The sequence below is a fragment of the Bactrocera latifrons genome, unplaced genomic scaffold, assembly GCF_001853355.1.
Source record: "Bactrocera latifrons isolate USDA-ARS-PBARC rearing strain unplaced genomic scaffold, ASM185335v1 scaffold_72, whole genome shotgun sequence".
Classification (NCBI taxonomy): Eukaryota; Metazoa; Arthropoda; class Insecta; order Diptera; family Tephritidae; genus Bactrocera; species Bactrocera latifrons.
The window spans coordinates 293,419-316,213 of record NW_017537401.1 but is presented as its reverse complement, the minus strand read 5'-3'; the positions used below and the strand labels follow the sequence as shown (position 1 = coordinate 316,213).

Below are 22,795 nucleotides of genomic sequence, written 5' to 3'. Positions count from 1 at the left end.
TTGTGAGAGAGATCAGAATGCAATAAAATAATAAGCATTTTAATCAAAAGAAGTGAAGCTTTCAAAACGCTATAATAGCCTTCTCTAAGAAAGTACTTCCAATAACTTAATTTTGATCGGTCGGTTTGTATGACAGCTATATGCTATAGTGGTCCGATTTGGAATATTTTTCGAGATGTCGTAGGATTTCTTTGGAGCATATTGGGAGCCAAATTCATGAATATATCTAATTTGATAGCTTAGTTTATATGGCCGCCATATGTTACACTCGTAGTAGTCCGACCTAGAAAATTTCCTTGAAATTTCGTGAAAATATCGTTTCAAATAAAACAGTTTTTCATATTAAGACATGTATTTGTTCGGTCAGTTTGTATGACATCTACATGCTGTAGTAGTCTGCAATCAGCGGTGCCGACAAATGAGCAGCTTCTCGAAGAGAAAAGGACGGGTTTAAAATTTAGGATGGAAAATTCAAAGAAGTCAAGTTATAAAAATTAAATAAAAGTGATGACTGTAAGTCCAAAAGTGGCAGCAAACTCCGATTAATGAACTTTCGAGTTTAAAGAAAAGCACACATAGCTCTAAAATTTAAATTAAAATATTAACTATAAAAACTATATTTTTCAGTGTAATATTTCTACTCAAAAATTAATATCTTTTAAATTTCTTTTTAATGATTACTTACTTCATGCTGAAGCCCCTCCGGTAGGCTCTTCAATTGGGTCAATTCCTTTAACAAGAAACCAGTCTCTTTGGACGACGCCATAGAACGTTCACAAATAAGCATGTGACAGTATAAATCCAATATATTGATGAGGTAGAATTGCAGRAACAGCGTGGGTGAGAACAGTTCTTTGGGCACCACTTTGCCACCCAGGTAAACAAGAAAATAGAATGTCGACATGACATTGCCAAAAAAGATGATAATGAGAAATAGCAGCATTTGCCACTCGTAAACCTTACACACCCGCTTGGCCAATCGGCAAATCTGYACATATTGATGACACAAATCGGATATGGCGCTCACACCAAAAATCCTACTATCATTAGGATGCTTTGCCTCTCCCGCCAACGCAGCGAAAGCGAAGTCGGTCACATGCTCAATCGGTATATTGAACATGGCTGGTGCGCGTACGCTCCATAGCCGCAACACCTCTTGGAAATACCAATTAACCTGCTGCAATTGTCGATAGATATTGAGTAGTGCAAAATGGAAATTGGCGACAGTCAAGAGTGTCACATTCTTCAAGACTAGCTGGAAAAAGACATGTAAGAAATACTCTGATGACGGATTCGTATTCATGGCCAGTTTGCCGCCTACATTAGACGACACTTGCAGCAGCGACATTATGCTTTTGGCTATAATCGCGTTGTGATAGAACGCCTCGATTTKACTATTCGATTTCACAGTCCACTTCTGTTGCCAGCGCTGTTGTCGCCGTTGCATTTGSTCCAAATCGTTATGCAGTCTGAAGAGCTCCTTCCGACGGTACGAATTCGCTATGATAATYACTAGTAGAATGCAAACTCCCAGCATATAATGAATGTGGGCGAGTAGTTTATTCAGCGGTTTGTTGTAGATAAAAGGTACTTGATTCACTTGTGGCTTAAAAAAACATATATATGGAGTGATCAACAGGATTGCAATATTTATCAGCGGCCAATAGCAGTTAAGCAATTTCGTGCTGGTCAAACGTCGTGYGCCTGAGTCGTATTTGAATGGGAAGAGCCCATGTGCAGCGGAGAGCAAGAACTGCGTTGAAATGCATGTGTCCGCAACTATTTGGCGCGTTTGCCGCAACACCCTCAACGTTGTCTCCGAACACATGTCCGTGTGCGAACTGAACGATCGCTAAGCTCCGGTTATGCACTGGCAAGCACTTAATGTTATTAAAAAGTCTTAGATAAATAGTTTATTTAATATTTAGACAACGTCAGTCAGCGTTAAGTACATTCATATACTCAGCGTTTATTTACCTGGTGGATGAGTGTTAGTAATTTGCTTAAGTGATGTTTTTCTGATATGTAGGAGTTAACTTTGTATACAAAAACTAATTCGTTTGTGTAAACTGACATACTTTGTGGATACCAAAAGTTCCGTTAGGAGCGGGAAGGTCCTCTCCGAGCCGTTCGATGCCTAACGAGGTCGCAGAGAAGACTACTTCCTATGGGACATTGAATAGAAGTACAATCTTCTACAAGAGTGTATAGCTTCTGGCGTATGCCGATGACATCGATAGCAAAGGCTATAACAACCGCGCCGTTAGTTCTGCATGAACGATGGTAACATCTGATGAGCCGGCGTTACGAGTTTTAGRAAGAAAGCTTCCGCAGAAGATTGGGAACAGCGAATATCGCAGTCGATGAGTTGTACGAGTTATACAATGACATTAACATAGTTCAGCGAAGTAAGAGGCAGTAGCTACGCTGGCCATGTCGTCTGAATGAATTAAAAAAATAAAGCTCTAAAAGTATTCAACGCAGTACTCGCTGAGGGAAACAGAGAAAGACCTGCCAAAACTTGGAATCTCCCCATTGGCACTTAACATCGAAAAGGAAGAACGACTGCCGCGCTGTTGTAAACTGGGCTGTTACCGGGTAAGCGATGTCTATGCCAATAAAGAAGAAGAAGTTTGCACTTCTATTCTTTTCTTATTATGTTTATACTCGTAAATTATGTATTACCGAAATAAGACAATACAACTCCCTGCACAATGCTATTATTAGCGAATATATGAATATGCCATACACATATGCCAGTTAGCGAGTCAAGCACATCTACTTCCATTTCATTTCTCCACATAAGGAAGTGAGCTAAACAATTGCTGCAGAGTTGAAGAGCTTTCTTTCTTATTGTTGTTCGCTATTGTCATTGTTAATTAGTGAGTATAGAAACACAATAACTGATGCACCGTTAAATTTATAACATGACAGTTGACGTAAATAATGCGACAGTTAAGCGGGTTGAGAATGCGCTGAGAGTAAACTGAAGCAAAAACAAAAAAAAAATGTGAACTTCGGTTGCACCGAAGCTCTAATACCTACCACAGGCGCATTTTTAATAGCTTAAAACGGTATAATTATATATTTGGTAATGTTTCGTACACATACGATTATAGTAGATAGTTTATTTCATTATACCAGTTGCTTGTTCGATTCGCAACTCTGTAAGATTTTATGAATCCGAGCTGCTGCTGAGAAGCGTTGAATGCGGTACTCTTCGATAGTATCTTTAACAACTTCATTACATTTCTACCGATTCGGGAACAATCTTTATATAACATAATAATAGGATCACAGGCAAGAGGTTATATTGTTACTAGGTAGATATTCTTTCTAAATTTAATTTTTTACAAATTTATAACATATTGAGCGATAGAAGTCAACCGGAAATCGAAATATTTATAAATATTAGATGCATGGGGCTGATTTTACCCATTTTTATCACAAGGACATGCGGATACGATCGGTAAAAAATCAGCCATATGGACTGGTTTCCATATATTTGGTGTCTCGGTCTTGGAAAATTTAAAGCTTGATTTCGACAATTATTGCGCAGAARAGTAAATACCTTGAGGGCACTACTCGTGCAAAGTTGCATCCAGATATATTTCTTGGTGTTTAGTTTGTATATGGAAGTGAAAGAATTAGGTGGAGTTTTAAAATTTTTTATATGAGAAGTAGGCGTGGTTGTAGGTATAAAGCGATGGTTGGGTATCCACACATRCTAAATTTGATTGAAATTGGTCGAGTAGTTCCATTTAAAGGTAATCCTGTAAAACTATTCCTCACCATCTTAGTTGAGAAATATAATATATCAGTGAGTTATCGCACATTCGTTGCTTCACAATATAATCCTTATACCAGAAGTGGGAGGGGTTCTTTATTATCTGATTTTACCTAGTTTTGCAGCATATGAAGAAATGCTAAAAATAYTTCTTCCCAGCAAGTTTGTTCGAACGGTTTGGAAGATATTTACATTAAACTACTTGGGGGCGGAGCCAAGCCCACTTTAAAAAACTTAGTCAACAAATTGCCTTTGTTACCACGATTCTCTGTATCTAATTACAGTTACGCATCTTAATAAAGTGCTTAGTTAGGTTACTTTATATATATTTTAGGCGTGACGGTGRTCCGATTGAGCCTATCTGCAATACTGACCTATTTATGGTGCCAGGGAACATACTTATGAAGCAAGTTTTATCGAGATATCTTAATTTTCACTCAAGTATCGCTTGCACAGATAGCAGGTTGACCGATCGGATAGACAGTAAGACAGTAACCCAGATTTCAACTCGTCTCTTCATCCTGAGCACTTATATACATATAATATGTATAACCCCGTTAGTTGAACAAAACTGTTACAGAGACAAAATGTTGAAAGTCATTCATTATTTTACTCATCATTGTCTTCGAAGTTATGTTTTTTTCTGAATGAATTAAATTGTATAGAGTTACACATATTTTTTATATACAGTCATAAGTGATATACATATATATGATTTTATAACACCCATATTATTTATTTATTGCCGATTTATTACAAAAGCCAATAGTCAGCAGGGATGAATGTTGGATGTTGAATACTCTACTCAACGAATGTCTGTAGTTCTGTTGGCCCACCCTAGCGCATTCGCTCCTGTGAGCGTTAAAGACTATACTGGCTACTACTTGTTTAGCTAAGCGTTGTATTAGAGTATAGTGCATTTGGCAAAGACTCAAGCCACAAACATGCGACCATGTTCATGGACTTTACATAGACTCGCCTCACCACGCTGCTGCGCTGTAATCAAGTAGGTYACCGGACTCATACTCGCACCAGCATCAATTCGTTTGCTTTGGCTTGGTCGGTTTGGCTTGTAYCCGTWCGCTACCAGCTTGTTGACGGCGTTACAAACCACCAACCACACGGGGTTTCGAGCTGCTGCTTAGCCAGACCATCTTTGGATGGTATAGAAATCATAAAGCACCATACACTGCAGCTGCTTTGGGGATTATATGCATTTTGGAGTAACTCAGTGGCGCTACAAAAGCAATGCCATTTCCCAATAGCAGCAAGCGAGCGCACAATGACAGCGTGAACACTTGGATGCCACAAATTTCGGTAGAAAGCACAGTGAAAGGGRCGCCAATAATATGCTGCGCTCCAAGCACTTATGCACATATGTATGTATGTGTGTCTGAATTTATTCATATAGTTGTATTGCAAATGCAAGCACACAGACACGCGCACATATAATGGCAGTTGCTGACTTGTTATGTAAGTTAGCCACACAAAGCATATTCTCTTGCTAGCTATTTTGCGATTTTACTTTGTTCTGGCTAAGCGTTAGCTATATCTCAGTCGCCTTAGAGCATAGCAATGTTGCACACACACACACACACCCGCTCGGAAAAACTCGAAAAATGTGAGAAATATGCATGTGTGTGGCGCACTCACACACACACCAGCAGCTAAAGTAAGCATGCATTTGTGTACTTGTTAAGAATATTAGTAAAAATTTTATCCACTGCGGGGCTTAAGTAGCACAAGCGATGTTAGTACGTAATCCATTTGACTATGCAAGCATAATCGCTTTGAGACGGAGTAAATATTGGGTTAGTATGAATGGAATCGTTTGAAAAATTTAATATACACAAATATCATTGTTTTGTGATTTTGTGTTTGTAGATTAAGTGTGTGTTTTGATATGGTTATTTGAGCGGAGTGATTAGAGCAAAGTTTTCGAAAAAATTKTTTTGCAATAAGCTGAGTTTAGCCGTTTTGGTATTGAAAATTTAAGAATATTTTACGGTGTTTTTCTTACGAATTGCCAGAGTTTATATATTTGGCTTCATAAAATAMAGCTTTTATGAGATATAGCGATATTCAGAGAGTATCGGATTAAAAAACTAAGATTTCGAACTAAAAACTTCGCAGACGGTTTTCTGATTGCTGGACTCAGCAACGTTTAGGGGTTGCGTCAAATGCGTATGCATTCTGAACGTTCGTATGTCTAAAAACTTGACCTTTTCGTTTATTTTTTACTCTGTGTGGATGATTCATCAAATCGATGTTTTGAGTTCTCAAAAATTAAGTTTTTTCAGTCGATGTGTGACAGCTGGCATTATCGTAGTGAAAAGGAATCCGTCTTCTCCTGTTGGTGAAATACAGTGAAAACTCCCTTGGGCGGACACTCACCGTCAGTCAACTTTTGTCCGCYCATGAGAGGTGTCCGCTCAATGGAGTCGGCAGCTATTTCGTAAATTTTTAATTTTATTATATTCTTAATACTCACCACTTTCAGATTTAATTGCAAAATAATTCATATAACATTGTTCAAACAAGAATTTATGTATGTACTATGTACTTCAAAAATTCATATAAATTTCATGTAAATTCACATGAAGTAATATATAACAAATATAAATGTTAAATTCATTGCTTGAAAAGCTGGGTAATTGTAGACTGGCTTACGTTTTTTTGCTTTTTTAAAAGAAAATTGTTTTGCAGATGGCTTTCCAAATTTTGCAACAATCCGAATGCAATAAGGTCGTCGCTACAAAATCCTTTTAAATTTGAAACGGCAGTCAATGCGGTTTCGTTTGAGAAAATTTCATTTCTTTCTTCGGTAGTACTCTCATTATCAGTACTATTATCGTCAATAGTTTCTATGGTTTCGTCAATTANAAATGTTTACACAATCACTAAATGCAATTCACTGAACAAAAAACCTAAGCATGCGCTTCATAAACACATTACATTGAATTCGGGGAGTCCCCTTTTTTCATTTGTTATAATATGTTATTTATACATACGCTATACACACGTTCTCATATTTTGTCCGCTTACGAGGGGTTCGAGTCCGCCSAAGAGAGGTTTTTGATTGATTTGTTATGAAAACAGAAGTCAATGTCCCTCGATAAGAGCTTCGTGTCCGCTGTCCGCGTCCGGCCAAGAGAGTGTCCGCTTAAGAGAGRGCGATTTGTTCTGAAAATTGTATTTAAAACTTGGTGCATGAAAAAATGTTCGCCCAAGGGAGGGGTCTATCTAATAGAGGTGTCCGTTAGGAGAGGTTTCTCTGTAGTTGTATGCTACTCAGAATTCAGGGTTCATCGTTTTTATAATAGTATGATTGCGGCTTCTTTAGTTTTACCAAAAAACAGGCTTGGAAATTCCTCGTTCGCGAACCCCTTTTATGAATTCTGTTTATCTTGAAACACCTATAAAGTCGACTGCTGCTTACTTTCGGGCCGATACGAATAAACGTTCACGATTTTTCACCTGTCACGATATCACAGACATGTTTCAAAGTATCGTTATCGTATTCTTTTAACATTTCTCTCGTTTCATCGAAATATTTTTTTGGCGGTGGACAAATTGTGTTCGATCCAATGTGAATACCAAAATTTCTACGATGAAATATTCATGCAATGTTCCATGACGATCGAGCAATATCAGTTTGCRCACAGCAACAWTAGTTTCTCGAACAACAATTGATTTCGGACGACTTTACCGAAATTCTTCTTGAGTGGATTTACGAATTCAATTGAATTAACCATATCATCGATAAACACTGCTTTTGATGGAGCTTCATTTAATTAATTTTTCGCGGTTTAATTCCATTTTTGGTTGGGGTGAAAATTTTAAGTTACTGTAAACAACACAAAGTGAGCTGGTGCGTCACATCATTAAAAGTACGTATAACATTAAAAATGAAAAGACAGACAGAAGGCTTCAAAGATGTTTACCAGCAAAGATAAAATAATGTATAGCTTTTCTCGATAACTTTGCAAAGACAAGTCAGCCATGCTACTGAAAATGTGAATAATGTTAATGGTCCTGATACTGTAACAGCTAATCATCAGTCGTCGCTGGCTGTCATGTAAGTACTGCACAAAACTACTGGKAACCATTTATGTATGTGAAATSGTAAGCTTTTTATGCTTCAATTTGYAGTCTGGAGCTGGCACCAAGTGACTCCTTTCTCTTCTAGTCTACGTCTTCTGAAAATCGACCACATTTCTACCAAAAAATTGTATAAGATGGTGAGATAATTGTATTATGAAATTACTTTCAATAAGCTGCTCGTTTGTCCGAACTGCCTATATCAGACCACTATAGCATATAAAAATCATACAAACTGTCGACCGAAGTAAAATTTTTGTATCTGTTAAGCTGTATCTGTTAGCTTCCATACAATCGAAATTATCCAAAGTTCCATACATTTTTTAAAAACTCTGAAAGCTTTTCCGAACACGCTATTTATGTGCGTGCATGTGATCGTGTATCCTACAACTTTTTTATCATTTCTTAACAGTATTTTTGCCCTATTAATTTTAAATTTCATACAAACTTTAATCCACGCTACTCACGCAGACAGCAAGACTGCCACTAAAGCAAGCCRCCAATGACGCCAATGGACTCAAGGAACATACGAGTATAACTACATTCTTCATTCATATGTATGTATGTGTGTATGTTTTCGATCACAMGCAACCGAYGWGCCTTGCCGACGTGAAATACTTRCGATTATAATGAACTTTTTATGCAKATAGCAGACAGTTTGCRAAAATTGAAGCGTGGAAAAGAAGGGGGAAAAAACAAGAACAATAAAACGTGCGGCTCAATGCATGCGCGTATATATATATAAASTGTATATGTGTGTCACTTTGTCATGTGTATGCTTTGATAGCTGACATATATGGATACTGGAAGCATAAAGAAAACATTTGCATTACTTATGACATGTGCGTGTTGTTTTTGTATTTAAATATACATATTCGCATATTTGCCACTCTACCCGAAAGTCAACAGTTATAACTCGAAAATAAGCATCCGTGGTTATATGCATATGTATGTATATGTATAATATATACGCTGACATCACAACTTCTTGCTGCCATCGTAGTTAACTTGGCGGCTGCCAACGTCGTTTGCTTGGCCAATTTACCACCAACGACAGCGATATATTGGCAGCTATGACGTTAACTATGACTCGGACTGTCGGCGGCATTGCTAGTAGCAACTGTGGTAGCCACCACACCATCGCCTTGAAAGCGTTGACATTTTTGCCAGCAACAGCACAATCGCTTTGACGTGTGTCTGACTGCGTCTCAGCGCATTGCCTTGATATCAACGAGTGTTTCGTGTGCTCATACAAAAATAACAACTGTTTTGTTTTTTATTTTGTTTACTTTATTTTCTTACTAGAGGACCCGTCCACGCTTCACCGTGGCTGATACATAGATAATACTCTACTGCCATCTATATGATTTCTATTAGTAGAATTGTAACTATTAGTTAATGAGATATAGCATTTGTGAAGCTACTTCTGTAAGTTTACAAACAAATGGATCATAARGCATTTCGTGTGTTAATAAAGTATTGCTTTTTTGGGGAATTTGGGCTCAGGGAAGTCCACCGTTCAAAAGATATTGCTAAGCTGGAAACAGGCGAAATGAGCAAAGTAGGTGCCTCGCAAGTTCATAATCCAACAAAGAAAGACGAAAAAGGTGGCTGAAAAGGTTATGACATCAGTCTTTTGGGATGCACGTGGTATAATACATACTCAACGACTGAYTACCGAGCCAGCTATACWCTATTTCACTGCGTTTTTGGTTGCAGTTATTTTCTACTATTCCAAATACTTAGCAATTGTATATATTATTAGRGGAAAAATCTGTTTAAAAATGTACACATACTATATATTCAAATGATTTCTACAAACATAAATTTTGAACAAATGCTTATGATTTAAAATATATATATTTTTTATTTATGAGTTGTGTTAAATTTTGACATAACGAGACAAAAAGTGTCCTATGTCCTTATCCTGGTTCTAAGCTACCTCCCTACCAATTATCAGCCAAATCGGTTCGGCCGTTSTTGAGTTATAAATGGTGTAACTAACACAACTTTCTTTTTTATACTCTCGCAACCAAGTGGCTTAGGAGARTATTATAGTTTTGTTCACATAACGGTTGTTTGTAAGTCATTAAACTAAGAGGGTCAGATATAGGGTTATATATACCAAAGTGATCAGGGTGACGAGTAGAGTGGAAATCCGGATGTCTGTCTGTCCATCCAACCGTCCGTGCAAGCTGTGAGTTGAATAAAAATTGATATCTTGATGAAACTTGGTACACTTATTTGATGGCACCATAAGAAGGCTAAGTTCTAAAATGGGAGAAATCGGAGCACTGCCATGCCCACAAAATGGCAATAACCAAAACTTATAAAGAGCTATAACTAAGCCACAAATAAAGATATGAAAGTAAAATTTGTTACAAAGGATCGAACTAGGAGGGTCATATTTGGACTTTTTTTTTTTTTTGGAAAAGTGGGCATGGTCCCGCCCCTACWAAGTTTTTTGCAAATATCTCGTAAACTACTACAGCTATATTAACGAAACTTTCAGAGGTCCGCCCACCTGCCATAYAAATGTTATGTTGAAATCTACTAAAAATGCTTTAATTTGGTAAGGAAAAACACAAGAAACCTTAAATTTCATGRCAAAGATGACACAGAGGGGTTACATTCAAATTTAAAATGGGCGTGTCTCCGCCACTTATGGGTCTAAAACCATATCTCAGAAACTACTCGACAAAATCCAGCGAAAATCRGTTCGACCCATTTCCGTAGCATCTATGGTTCAAAATTGGGCGAAATAATTCCCAAMCACGCCTACTTCTCATATACCACAATTTTGAAGTCCATCTGATTCGTTCACGTTACAGTATATGAGTTCAACACCAGTGATGATAACGGACCAAAACTTTGCCCAAATACTGTACTTCTAGTGTAGCATAGCCCGAATAAGAATCACCGAGATCAGACCATTTTATTGAAAATGTATATAAATGACGGATAATGAAATCTCGATTATCACTTTATCATGCGAGAGTATAAAGTGTTCGGTGACACCCGATCTTAGCCCTTCCTTACTTGTTATATATAGATTTATATTGTGCTGGAATTTTTTTATGTACACAGATTTTTAGGTTTGGAGAGCTTTCTCACAAGCCCTTTCAAACGCACAATTTGACGCACAACTCTTTCCTATAAGCGTCATAATGCATTGGCTCCTCTTATGCCCCGTATAATGCTGATTATTAAAGTAATATTATTTGCCAGTCAAAGTTTGGATTAAAATGATGTGAAGTCAGCAAAGGATTGACTTCTTAAACGCAGGAAGAAAATGCTTCATATTATATTAAAGCATGTATGCATACTTATATACATACATATATACATATATAGACTACCAGTTTGTAGCGCGAAACACGAACAGCGTGGATAAGCAATCATAAAAAAAACAAGCAGATTTGCGTATCTAGCTAGAAATAGCTGACAAATTCACTTCCTACGCACACATTTTATGATTTTTTATTTTATGGCGGCCCATCGTAGGCACGCTCACTTCCCTTGTCGTAAGTATGTACCATAAGTGTGTATTTACAGATTTACATATAACTAAGTATCCTCGTAACCATATATTTACATCAAAATATTATTAGCGTGATAAAGCACATATGCGCATATATATACATATTAACTTATGTATATTATTGCAACTTCTTCTGGCAAAACGCTATAAGCTCTGCCGCATCTTCAACACCTGGGTTCAACCACATTTGCGGCGTCATAAGCCGTCTTACTGCTCATCTATTTACATTTTTTGGCGCATTTGCCTCAACACCTCTAAATTATGGTCGCAATTGCATACATACTGATTTATATATAAACAAGTGAAGGGTGTTTTTTTTAGAAAAAAGGTTTCCAAGAAAAATTAAAAATAATATAATATATATAATGTTTTGACCCAGAATTTAGCTTCATTTTAACTATAAGAATTTGCCATTATGTTTTACAAATTATTTCAGGCAAATGGCCGCTGTGGCTAGCTTGCATAGATTCCAGCCGAGAGGCTCAATTTTCGACCACATTTGCATCAGTTACAAACGCATGTTGGCAAAAACGCGGCTAGTATTCTCTTCATACAAAGGAACAATCATTTAGAGCTTATCGAGGACTTCACATAATCCTATAAAACAGGTCTAGCGATGTTCATGTCAAACAATGCAATATACTATAATGAAATATATAATGCGATATACTTGTATAATTTGCTCAAAACAGTTTACATCAATAATTGATTATTTCGTTGGTTATATGGCATGTGTCATCGTCTTATTGGAAAGAAAGTTTGTCTACTTCAACTTCCTTTAATTCAGGCACTAAAAAGTCATTCATCAAAAATACCATACATATAGCGTTCTCCGTTGACTGTAAATTATGACCGACTTCATTTTTGAAGAAATATGGACCAATGATTCTCTCTGTTGATAGAGTACACCATACGGCATTTGAACAATGGGTTGTGAATTATCACTCCAAATGTGAAAATTTTGCTTATTAACGCACCCATTCAGGCAAATGTGTCCTTAAAATGAAAACACGGCATATTTATGACCTTTCTCGCTGATCCTYTGCAAGGAATCTAATAGTCTTCCCYACTACATCCACTTTCACCGTATTCACGAACTGGACAAAGGAGTACAGACTAGACAATAGATGACGTTAAAATTCTGACTGTCAACGATCTTAGTTGTCTTCATACGTCCGCGACTGTTGATGGKTCCGGTCGAACATTTACATAGCGAAGTCCGTATGTTTCAGGTTAAGAATCTTACTCGAAGCGGAGCCGACTCCTAGCAACATCGGGAAGTGTTTTCTTGACTAAGTCGACAACATTATATAACACGCCGACCAGGTTTCTGACGCAACTCACTTCAGACACGCACTGGCCGCTATTCAAAGTGAAGCCATTAACACTTTCACCGACTCCCTCACAGTGAATGCCGTACTTGGAGTCACACCAGTCGAGTTTGAGATGTGAAGACAAGACAATACTTCGTTAATTTCACGATTGGCCAGTAAGATCGTATGATATCAAAATGTTAGACTGTTTTATGTGGGAATATGTAAAGTCTGAAGCCTATATGGACAATTAAGCTTCTTTTAAGGCTTTAGATCAAAACATCACTCTTCACTCTTGTCATTCGACAGTTACCAGTCAAAATGCTCAAATGAGTCATCGTAAATTGGACTCAACGGATAAACCATCTGAGACGTAGCCAGGCAACATTTGAGAGAAATAATCTTGATAACAAGAACAGAATGTCTTTTCGGAATAAACATTCTAAAAAGTAGGGAACCTCGAAATGTAACACCCTTTACTATGCAAACTAATAGAAGGAAATTTGTTGATTATTGATATAATATATATTATATTGGTCTAAAAATAAGACACACTTCACTTGTTTACCCAACTTCTAGGTTTATCAAATTATAATAAAAGCAACAAATACCTGAAACTATTAAATTAACTAATTAAAGTAGCCATCAAAATACGAATCTCAGTGTAGTTGCAGCGAGCAACGAGTTCTAACTGTACATTTTCACGCTAATAATTCAGATGCGTGCGCGAATACGCCGTTGGTTTACAGACTTAATTCTGAGAACCACTATATGCTCAGCCAACGTCCTCGCTATACTACCATTTCGTTACAACAAAACCAAACGAAGAATGGAATCCTCGAAATTATAGCCTAAGTATACCATCAGCATCAAAGTGACCATCCTTTTTCTGCTCATCTGGACTCGACCCACAAAAGATCGTATAAGTGTCGATATTCGATATTTTTACGGCACGATATACACGATTGTCCTCATTATGTGGGCGAATTTGCGTGACCGCAAGAGTCCCTTGGATTTCTTCAACCCAATGTTTGATTGTGGAATGTGAGTGCTTTTGTATTTATAGGGAACTCAAGCGGGAATGTGAAGCTTTCGACAACTACATCATATGGAAGGCTGTTCCAACTCTGATGSAAAATGCCTCCTTCGTCAGTGCGGTTTATGATATTAGCGGTTTTAGTTGGGTCGCTCAAGTGCTGTTGCTAATTTTCACATATTTCGTAAAGCGGTCGGTAACATACTACGAGTATAACAGAGGAAATTAGTATTCTCGSTGTTATTTATGTGCGCTTCTTGGGCATTTTTCGCCGGTGTACGAATATGTGAGCAACAAGCCTTGCTGATGGTCGCCGTGTTGACTGGTTCGAATATATTGAGCTTGTYTTTTGCAAAGCTTATTTGGACCGGCAAGGTTATGAAAATGAGTGTTTGGAATATCTGCGATAATCTGTAAATGGTTCTGATTAACTTTGCTGGTTAACAATAACTATCCGTGAATTGACGGCGAACTCTTCGCCAATAACAGCAAATTTACTCCGAAATTTTAATGACTTTTGASTTTTGGACAAATACCTGTAGCGAAMTGTGAGTTTGAGATGCGATCTGCAGACAGTAATGTGTTATATAAATTTTATATATTTTCAATATGTAATGTATATGGTACAATTCTCATTTATTTGTTGTGATATCCAATTGAAATTCAGTTTGTGTGACTTGATAGACCTAAACCACGTGACCGGTTGCAGAGTTTTATTCACAATGATTTTATATTTTATATATTTTGTTCAACTTGGCAATAATGCTACATGAAATAAAAATGAAGACATTTAAGTTGAAGATCTGTGKTAAGTCCAAATCTTATCCTTAAAAAGCTACCGTAATGGAAGTGAGGAGTACATATAACAGTTATTTCACGACTCGAAAAAATTTCCTTTGAAATATTTAATAAATATGTCTATACAATTATGTAACCGTTTAAGTTCGAAAACATATTTTCATATTGTATATAATAGTTTAAATTGTATCTCTAACAACAAGTATGAGGATGTTCGATACTGAGCGCAGTTGAAATAGAACTTCGAATAATAACAAATAACGAACGATTTTCGAGATATCTCACGCTGCTTAGATTGGTACTTTTTTATGTGAGTACATAATATTCGGTTTCCCGCGGGCTTAATATACTTTTAGCGGCTTCATACATGACATCTCGACAAAGTCCACCTTTAGCCTTTTGGAACTACTGTCCAATTCTTCCTCCGTGAAATTTATTGGTAATATCTGTTTTGCCTTTGAGATCGTTTACCATTATTGTTGTGAATACTGATCAGTCTTTGGCAGTTGGTTTTTCAGATTTCTTGGAAGACAGCTGCCAAAAAAATGACCACTTGTTCTAAAAGACAAGGCAATCATTTGCTTGGTAGTGATCTGTGCGTGAATCACGTTTGGTGGGTACGGGTCACCTTGAAGCATCCATACAGTCGACTGCAGCTTACTTTCGGGCTTATACGCTTAAATCCATGATTCATCGCCTGCACATAAAGGGTTTGTGAGGAAAGTAATAGAACTGATTTTCTATCGCCGCGACTRTACTTCGGAGCGTGCGCGCACCGACTGGATTCGCTGGAGGGCGTTCCTGGCTAACGCACGAACGGCTGGTTATCCACGAGCGGCTGATCAATAATCTGCGAGCACCTGGAGTGTCAGGACAAACATTTTTGCGCGATGGGTTTCTGTAAGTGGTGCAAGCCGAAAATTTAGCGTTCGTTAAAGCAAGAGGTACGCGATTAAATTCTGTGTGAAACTCGGTAAATCAGCGAAGGAGACATTTGATATGATCAAGTAGGTTTATTCTGATATTTGCCTAAGCATAAGTGGTGTGTTTCGGTGGCACGAGGACTTTTTGGAGGGCCGGAAAGARGTAGCTGATAAAGACGGAAAGAATGAAAAATCTAAAGTGCAAACGGTACTTATTGTCTTTTTTGACATCAAAGGCRTCGTCCAGATGAATTTGTTCCTCCTGGACAAGTTTTCCGTGGAAGTCCTCAAGAGAATCAAATGAAGAGTCAATCGGGTCCGACAAGTCATCGTAGCCACTTAGAAGTTGCACCACGACAACGCCCAGGCTCACACCGCTTTTCTTGGGAACAGCTACCTAACCAAGGCCGGCATGCCAATGCTTCCGCAGCTGCCTTACCTGACCTTCTTATTTCCTTACCTGAAAAAGTCGATGAAGGGAAAGCATTTCGAGATGACAGAGGGGATCCAAGCATCATGCAMATCGTTTCTCAAGGCTATTCCGGAGAATGATTTTCGTGACGCCTTCAATGCTTGCGAATCGCGCTGGTAKCGCCGCTTCGACGCAGAAGGAGCCTATTTTGAGAGGTTTTAAAGAATTGTAAACACAGCACCGCTATCATATATTTTCAACATTTCTCTCAATCAATCGGCACCAGCATTTTTAAGTAATCTCAARCACATAATAACTCACTTGATAATATATTCCGGAGCAACTGTTGATTTTGAATGATCTTTATGAAGCTTGTCTTGTAGTGASCTAAGACCTCGATAGAATTCATCATACCATAAATGGTTTTTGATGGAGCTTCATCGCCATAAATTGAATTAAGTTTATTCATCGAAAGTTATAAGAAATAGTTAGAAATGTCGAAAATGTTCGCGATTAAAAATTTTTTTTTTGTCCGAGATGAACATTTTAAGTTACTGTAAACAACACGAACAGTGGTCGYATGTTAAAACGTGCTGAGTATATAAACATTCGAAATGTCAAACATTACGATAATGTTGTGAGTTGCCGGATTGCAACACTAGGGTTGACAAATTCCGAAATGTAAAAGGCAACCCACGTACCACGCACTGTGACAACATTCGCGCCACTATCTGTTGGATGTCTTCATTCAATAATTACGAAAGCTTCTTATCTGATAGCGTTGGACTGTAGTCCACTTACCACTTAGTTCATTTCAGTAATTATTTATTCGCTGTTGTTGTGGATATTCATAAGTGCACATTTTTCCAGCAAATGCAGTTACCGTTTGTCTTTCCCGAACGAATAATGGGTCAACGTCTTCGSAAGCGCATTTCAAATATTTTACTCAGAGTAACAGTTGTGTCTTCCATCTGCTTCGGGCTGCTACCATTTTATTATAATACACAACAACAACGCTTCGTCTCTTCAAAACGGTTATTAATTTATAACATTTGCGTAAATGTCACATTTCTCATAATCATGACATTTCTTTTGCCGATATTTTCCGATTTCGATGATGYTTTTGGAGCTGGCGATCCGCTCGCCGAACTATTAAATCGCCTAACTATATACATCAGCTTTAGTGGCATACTAACAACATGGTGGATTAATTGGACCAGCCGTCAGCGACTGCAGCAGCTCTTCAATGAGTTCGCTAGTATTGAAATAGATTATCTATATCGTTATAAATACTTTACCGATGATTGTGTGACTTTCGATTATTATGTGTTTTGGAAGGTTTTCGCGACCCTTTTACAAAACTTGTCATTTTTCTATAGCATCGCGGTAGCTGATAATCGCGGCTGGTTGTTTGTTATATTCATGTGTAGCCTGGCCTTGCTTACGAATGTAATTTTCCACGTCTCAAGTCATTTCTTTCTGGCCGTATTGTTTACTTATCGCTTTACTTGGGTCTTGAATCGRCGTTTGGCAAGTATGGCCGGCAACGAAGTGTCATCAAGTCGGCTGCGGGTTTTGAGCAAAGAAATCGATAGCATWGCTTGCATCTACACACGCTTGATTCGGCTGTGCGCGCACTATACACGCATACATCAATACCAATTGTTGCTCTTGTTCGGCTCGATGACCCTTTGCAATATTGAAGTGCTATTCTACGTGCGCCTGCTTTGGAGCGGCAAAGTGAGCAAGTTGAACGCCTTCAATGTTTTTGCAATATTGCAAATAGTTGTTGTAAATATATTGGACTTTTGGCTGACAATAACAATATGTGAGCAGGCGTTGGTGACGTCCCAGAAAAYGGTGGAAATACTACGTGATTTCATTGAGAACCCCAAATATTTGATAGGTGTGGATCGGAGCGTGAGTGTTCTACTTGTATTTCAATTCTTTCCTTATTTATACGAACATATATTTAAAGTTTCACCTTTGCAGTTGGAAAGCTTTGCCATCATTTGCAGCAACACAAAGTTGCGGTTTAATTTGTGCGGCTTATTTGACATCAATCACTCGAGCGGTCTCAATTTCCTGCTGACGATGATATTATACCTTATATATTTAATACAATATTATCATGAAAATCTATAGAAATAAGGGGTATGAATGAATGATAATGAGGAATGCACTGCGACCTTTGGTCTATTGTGCCCTCTACAACTGAGGGGGTAACTGAAGAAAAGTTTTGTGGAGCTTCTTCGAAAAAATGGCTTTACATCAAATGAAGGTGCAGCTAAACTCCGCATGATTGGCTAGAAATAAATTATTCACAAAAATGGTTAGACGATTCACAAGAGTCAAGTTTTGATTACGTCCTGATTATCACTGAATGCTTTTAGCCATTTAAATAATTGTGTTTGTAATGTAGTAGACCCCCAAAAACATTTTCTACTTAACATCATTATATACTGTGTAATAACGAGTATATTTTACAACGACCACAGAACAATGTTTGCAAGTCGTAAAAATTTATTAACAAAATAATGGGTTGGTTCATCGCAAGCTTTAACCTATATTCGGTCGTCATAAACGCTCAGAAGAGTCGGTTCGCGTTCGGTCGACATTATCGCCTAGTAGAATTCAAGTTTGTTTTTGAACCACGATTGCTCTAGTGTATAATACGCCATCCTTAGAGACGTCATACAGGGCCCACCGAACACGTTTTTCCTGTCGTAGAACAGAGTATCGAAGAAGATCCGAATAAGTCCAACAATTGGACCTCTGCTCAACCATTTTATAGAAGATTTTCTGGAAGGATCTTGGTTTGTGGGGTTACAAAGACCAACTCGTGCAAGAATTGAAGCCGAATGACAATATCGATTTTCACAAATTTMGTTTTAATTTGAATGGGTATACAAATGTATTAAAAGCCAAAAATATCGCGTTTGAACGATGTAGAGGAGATAACCTCGAAACAATTGATCTTTTGAAAGAGAATATTCAGCGAGTCATTAGTCTCTCKGCTGAAGTTTATCTGAGCTAGCTGCGATAGTCGCTTGCTCGAAATTCTTTGCGAAACATAATGGCAAACTAGCATTTTTATAATCAAGATAAATTCTACTTCACAACACTTATTCATATGTGTTTTAGTTCTTCTTGGAAAGCATCTATCTATAAAGAGCACACTTTATCTTTATACATGTATATAAAAATTACGTGTCACGTTGTTTGTCAGCGATGAATTCCTAAATTACTGAACCGATTTAAACGAAATTTAGCACGCTCTGTCCAGTTCGAATCAACTTAGAAGATAAGAAAAAAATGGCTCCACAATTAGTTGATGTTTATTAAGTACAATCTATTAGGCGGACAACGCTATTAACTTTACAGATAGGCTGATAATCAGACATTAAATTTATAATTTTTTTTCAATGGAATTTATTTGTTGTATGAATATATTCAGAATAAAATCTCATGTMCAATCCCTTGGATTCTTATAACAACAAAAACATTTTCGCCTTTATTCGTAAATAAAATCATTGTATTGAATAGTTTATTATATGAATAATAATATAAAATGTATACCGCAGCAATGAGTGGCCAGATTCACTAGTAAATTTATGAAATATACAAACGAACAAGGTATAACARATGCAATTAGAAGAATAGAGATATATTAGGAAGATATGTCTTAAATATTCACAAAACTTGTTCCTCACCGACTATTTCCTSTTTTCAGATCTCAAAAGTATGCTCGCTTGGAAGAAATTTTCGTCTAATCGTACCACAAATATGACATCGAAAAGTTGGAATGACCCTCCAATAATCAGCGTATCACCCTTGAAGGGAACTATAATGAATACATCTTGCCAAAACAATATATTTTACTATGGTTGGCTRGGGACTTATCAGTTGATCTCTTGTATACATTTCAATAACCGTATTGACTCATAGACAAACGCACATTCCCTATTCATTTGGGTAATTTGTTTACTAATACTTGTCTGTGGACAGCCATTGTGATTAAGTAGACACAACCGACTATTAAGTGAAGAAAGTTAGTGGTAGCACGCTGTGCAACATGTTGCGTTCAAGCTAAAAACGCCAACAACATCACAACACTTATCTGGCAATCATTAAATACAATAATAAATTAATAGCATTCCCAAATCGCTTATTATAATTACTAGCACGATAATTACACAGAACTTCACAGCTGATTCGTATGCGTGCGGGTACAGTAGTCAATATTCGGTTGGCAAAATGCATACAGCACGACGGAAATTCGCAAATTTCATACATTGTTATGTTTTTAAAATCTCAATGCTCCTCGGCCTACTGCCATTCAAGTACAACAAGGAAAAAAGGACTTTTCGGTCTTCGCGCATGGCGCTCAGCTATAGTGTCGTGATTAATACGCTGCTTTTTGCTTGGGTCGTCAAAAACTGGCCGGATATGTCGAACTATGAGCTTTTCGTTGCCAAGCCGYTGTTTTTTATCGTGCAAAACGCCGTCAATTATATGAATTTCGTTGGTATGATTATAATCTTTTGCAGTACCTGGGCTGGTAGAAAACGTCTGTTGCGGCTGTTCAATGAAATCGTCACTGTAAGACACCTATGTGATTCGAAAGCCTTTTTGCGCGATTTCGATGCCAGCACGTTGGAGAATCGCATTATACTGAAGTTTTGCTCAATGTTTCTGCAAAACCTCTTATTTTTCAGCTCAACGTTATATTTCGCGTACAGAATGGATGAGAGCTACTTTTGGGTGCTTATGTTGTCTATCATATTGTTGAATGAGATATTTTTGATATCGAACCAGTTCTATCACAATACGTTCTCCATCAATCACCTCATACTGGCTGTAAATCATCGCTTGCGTTGTTTGAATACCAGAAAGCAGTTGTTGGCTGCTGGTAAGATTAATGAGATTTTTGGTATATATATACGTTTGATACGCCTAATAGCGCACACAACGAAAGCATACGAACAACAGTTACTCGTCATAATCTCGGTGCGTTTGAGCATTGTTGTGCATTGTCTTTTCTCCGCATGCATGCAATTTGGTAGTAAAGGCTTGCAGGTGAATATACTGGAACTGTTATATTACTTGCATGTTATAATGCTAACCTCCTTGGACTATTGGCTGTTAATGGCTGTTTGCGAATCGGTGTGGCGCGCTCAGCAACAGACGGAAGTCGAGCTGAAACATTTCAACACTTTTCGCACTTTGAGCGTTGATCTGGCAAGAGATGTGAGTATAAGCGTATACGAGAGTTCAGATAGCACAGCTAACATAATATTAAATATTCTTAATTTTTCTAGCTCAACACTTTTTCCATATTTTGCKCGATACACAAGTTTCGCTTTCCGCTATGTGGCTTGTTCGAGATAAATTTTGCAACTGCACGCAATCTGTGTACTTCGGTTGTGACAGTTTTGATATGGTTGGTTCAATATGATTTCGCTACAAGTATGTGAGAGAAGCAGTGCAAATATACATTTATATATTCAAGCCGTGGAATAACTTTTTTTTTTTACTTCTGTCACTGTTAAAAGGAAGATGGTCGATTGAAAACATGTTATTGTTTTTCAAAATATGCGATACCAGCTAACGTCCGGCGACCTATTAATTTCTTTGCACTTAGTGAGGCTAGTCTCTCCCTAGTTTTGGGGCTTTCAACGGGCTATTGTCCTATTGGCGTATACGCAGTAACGATGGGAATCCTATCAGAATCTGAAGAAACTATATGGAAAAAGATGAGGTCGAAACAACTTAACATTTCCTTCTTCACTGCCCCGGGTTTGGGAGGTCAATACTTCAGCACTTGGGAGCGCATACTAATGCTTGGCTACAAAGCRTTTTGCTAGATWTAGTTCGAACACAAGAGTTYTTCTMTTGCGTGCGAYCTTTCATCTAACCTAGCCTAACRTCCGGCTGTAATATCTCTCACAGGAGCATTTCTTATAGTTATAGTCTATAGAAGGTTGTCGGAAGCGATGCACTTTTCAYTAACAGCAAACTTGTGCATTTGCAATGTAAAGTAGATAGACTTCGCGCGGTGCATCCGGGTATGACAAATGGTAAAACCGACAAAAACGAAACACATGCATACCCATTGTGGATAGAGGCCGACTTTAAAATCGAATAGCGTCTCGAATCGATCACAGTCTGGAGCGATGGAATTGGCCTCCATGGACGGCAACGAAGGAAATTTCTTTTTGAAAGAGAAAGTTTGATAAATCAGTCAGTGGAAGCGTGTCAGTGAGACAACATCGCCAGCACTAACAGAGGAACCTTTACTAGATTCATGGTGGGTTCGGGAACCTCAGGCACCGTTAAAAAAAGTCACGGTACTAAGCAGGCGATGACACCAAGGAAGTTAAAGTCAGACCACGGATTGGCCAAAAGTATAACTCACTGCAGTGGCAGACAGACTGTTCGTGAATTAGAGCAGCATGCTATGACTMTTCAGCGAATAAAAAGCGTCAGCGGGCTCGAGTGGGTTCCAATCCATAGTTTAGCCAGAGAGGTCGATGAGAGGGAATAATCCCTAAGGAGCGTCTTACGAAAACAGCATTAACGTGTAATGAAATCACTAAACGGSCCAACTCAATAGAACTGGGGCTGTGTTACTGCTGTAGATAAGATTTTTATGAAGTTGGTCAGGGAAACCGTCGAGTTATCTCCTAAATGTAAATATGCACTATGGTTTACACAAGTTTTACAGATTTATCGACGATCGCTTGGTCTCCCTATATAAGGAAGCGGTAGCCAGGCTTGGAGAGGTTTGTAAGACAGCAAAACCAGAGGCTTTGGATGGATCTTCCTCTGCGCCCTCCTGTTYGCATCTACCTTCCTTTTGTACCCTCCACCCATGAGAATAT

General features: G+C 37.9%; 3 protein-coding genes across 3 annotated transcripts in view; 2 read left to right on the top strand and 1 right to left on the bottom strand.

Annotated features, from left to right (window-relative positions):
* Positions 1–670: 670 nt before the first annotated feature.
* Positions 671–1,828, bottom strand: LOC108976046 (gustatory receptor for bitter taste 22e-like). Its single transcript, XM_018944947.1, has one exon. It carries the CDS (start codon positions 1,826–1,828, stop codon positions 671–673), a length of 1,158 nt encoding a protein of 385 aa, XP_018800492.1.
* Positions 1,829–13,460: 11,632 nt separating this feature from the next.
* LOC108976045 (gustatory receptor for bitter taste 22e-like) lies at positions 13,461–18,056 on the top strand. The gene is made up of 4 exons (XM_018944946.1): positions 13,461–13,548; positions 13,660–13,786; positions 17,291–17,831; positions 17,904–18,056. The coding sequence occupies exons 1-4, from the start codon at positions 13,461–13,463 to the stop codon at positions 18,054–18,056; spliced, it is 909 nt and encodes a 302-aa protein (XP_018800491.1).
* Positions 18,057–20,108: 2,052 nt separating this feature from the next.
* LOC108976044 (putative gustatory receptor 22d) overlaps positions 20,109–22,795 on the top strand; it is an 8,155-nt gene continuing 5,468 nt past the window's right edge. Inside the window, exons 1-2 of the mRNA XM_018944945.1 lie at positions 20,109–21,161; positions 21,233–21,380. Coding sequence (XP_018800490.1) covers positions 20,169–21,161; positions 21,233–21,380 — 1,141 coding nt within the window. The 5' untranslated portion in view covers positions 20,109–20,168. The remainder of the gene's footprint in view (positions 21,162–21,232; positions 21,381–22,795) is intronic.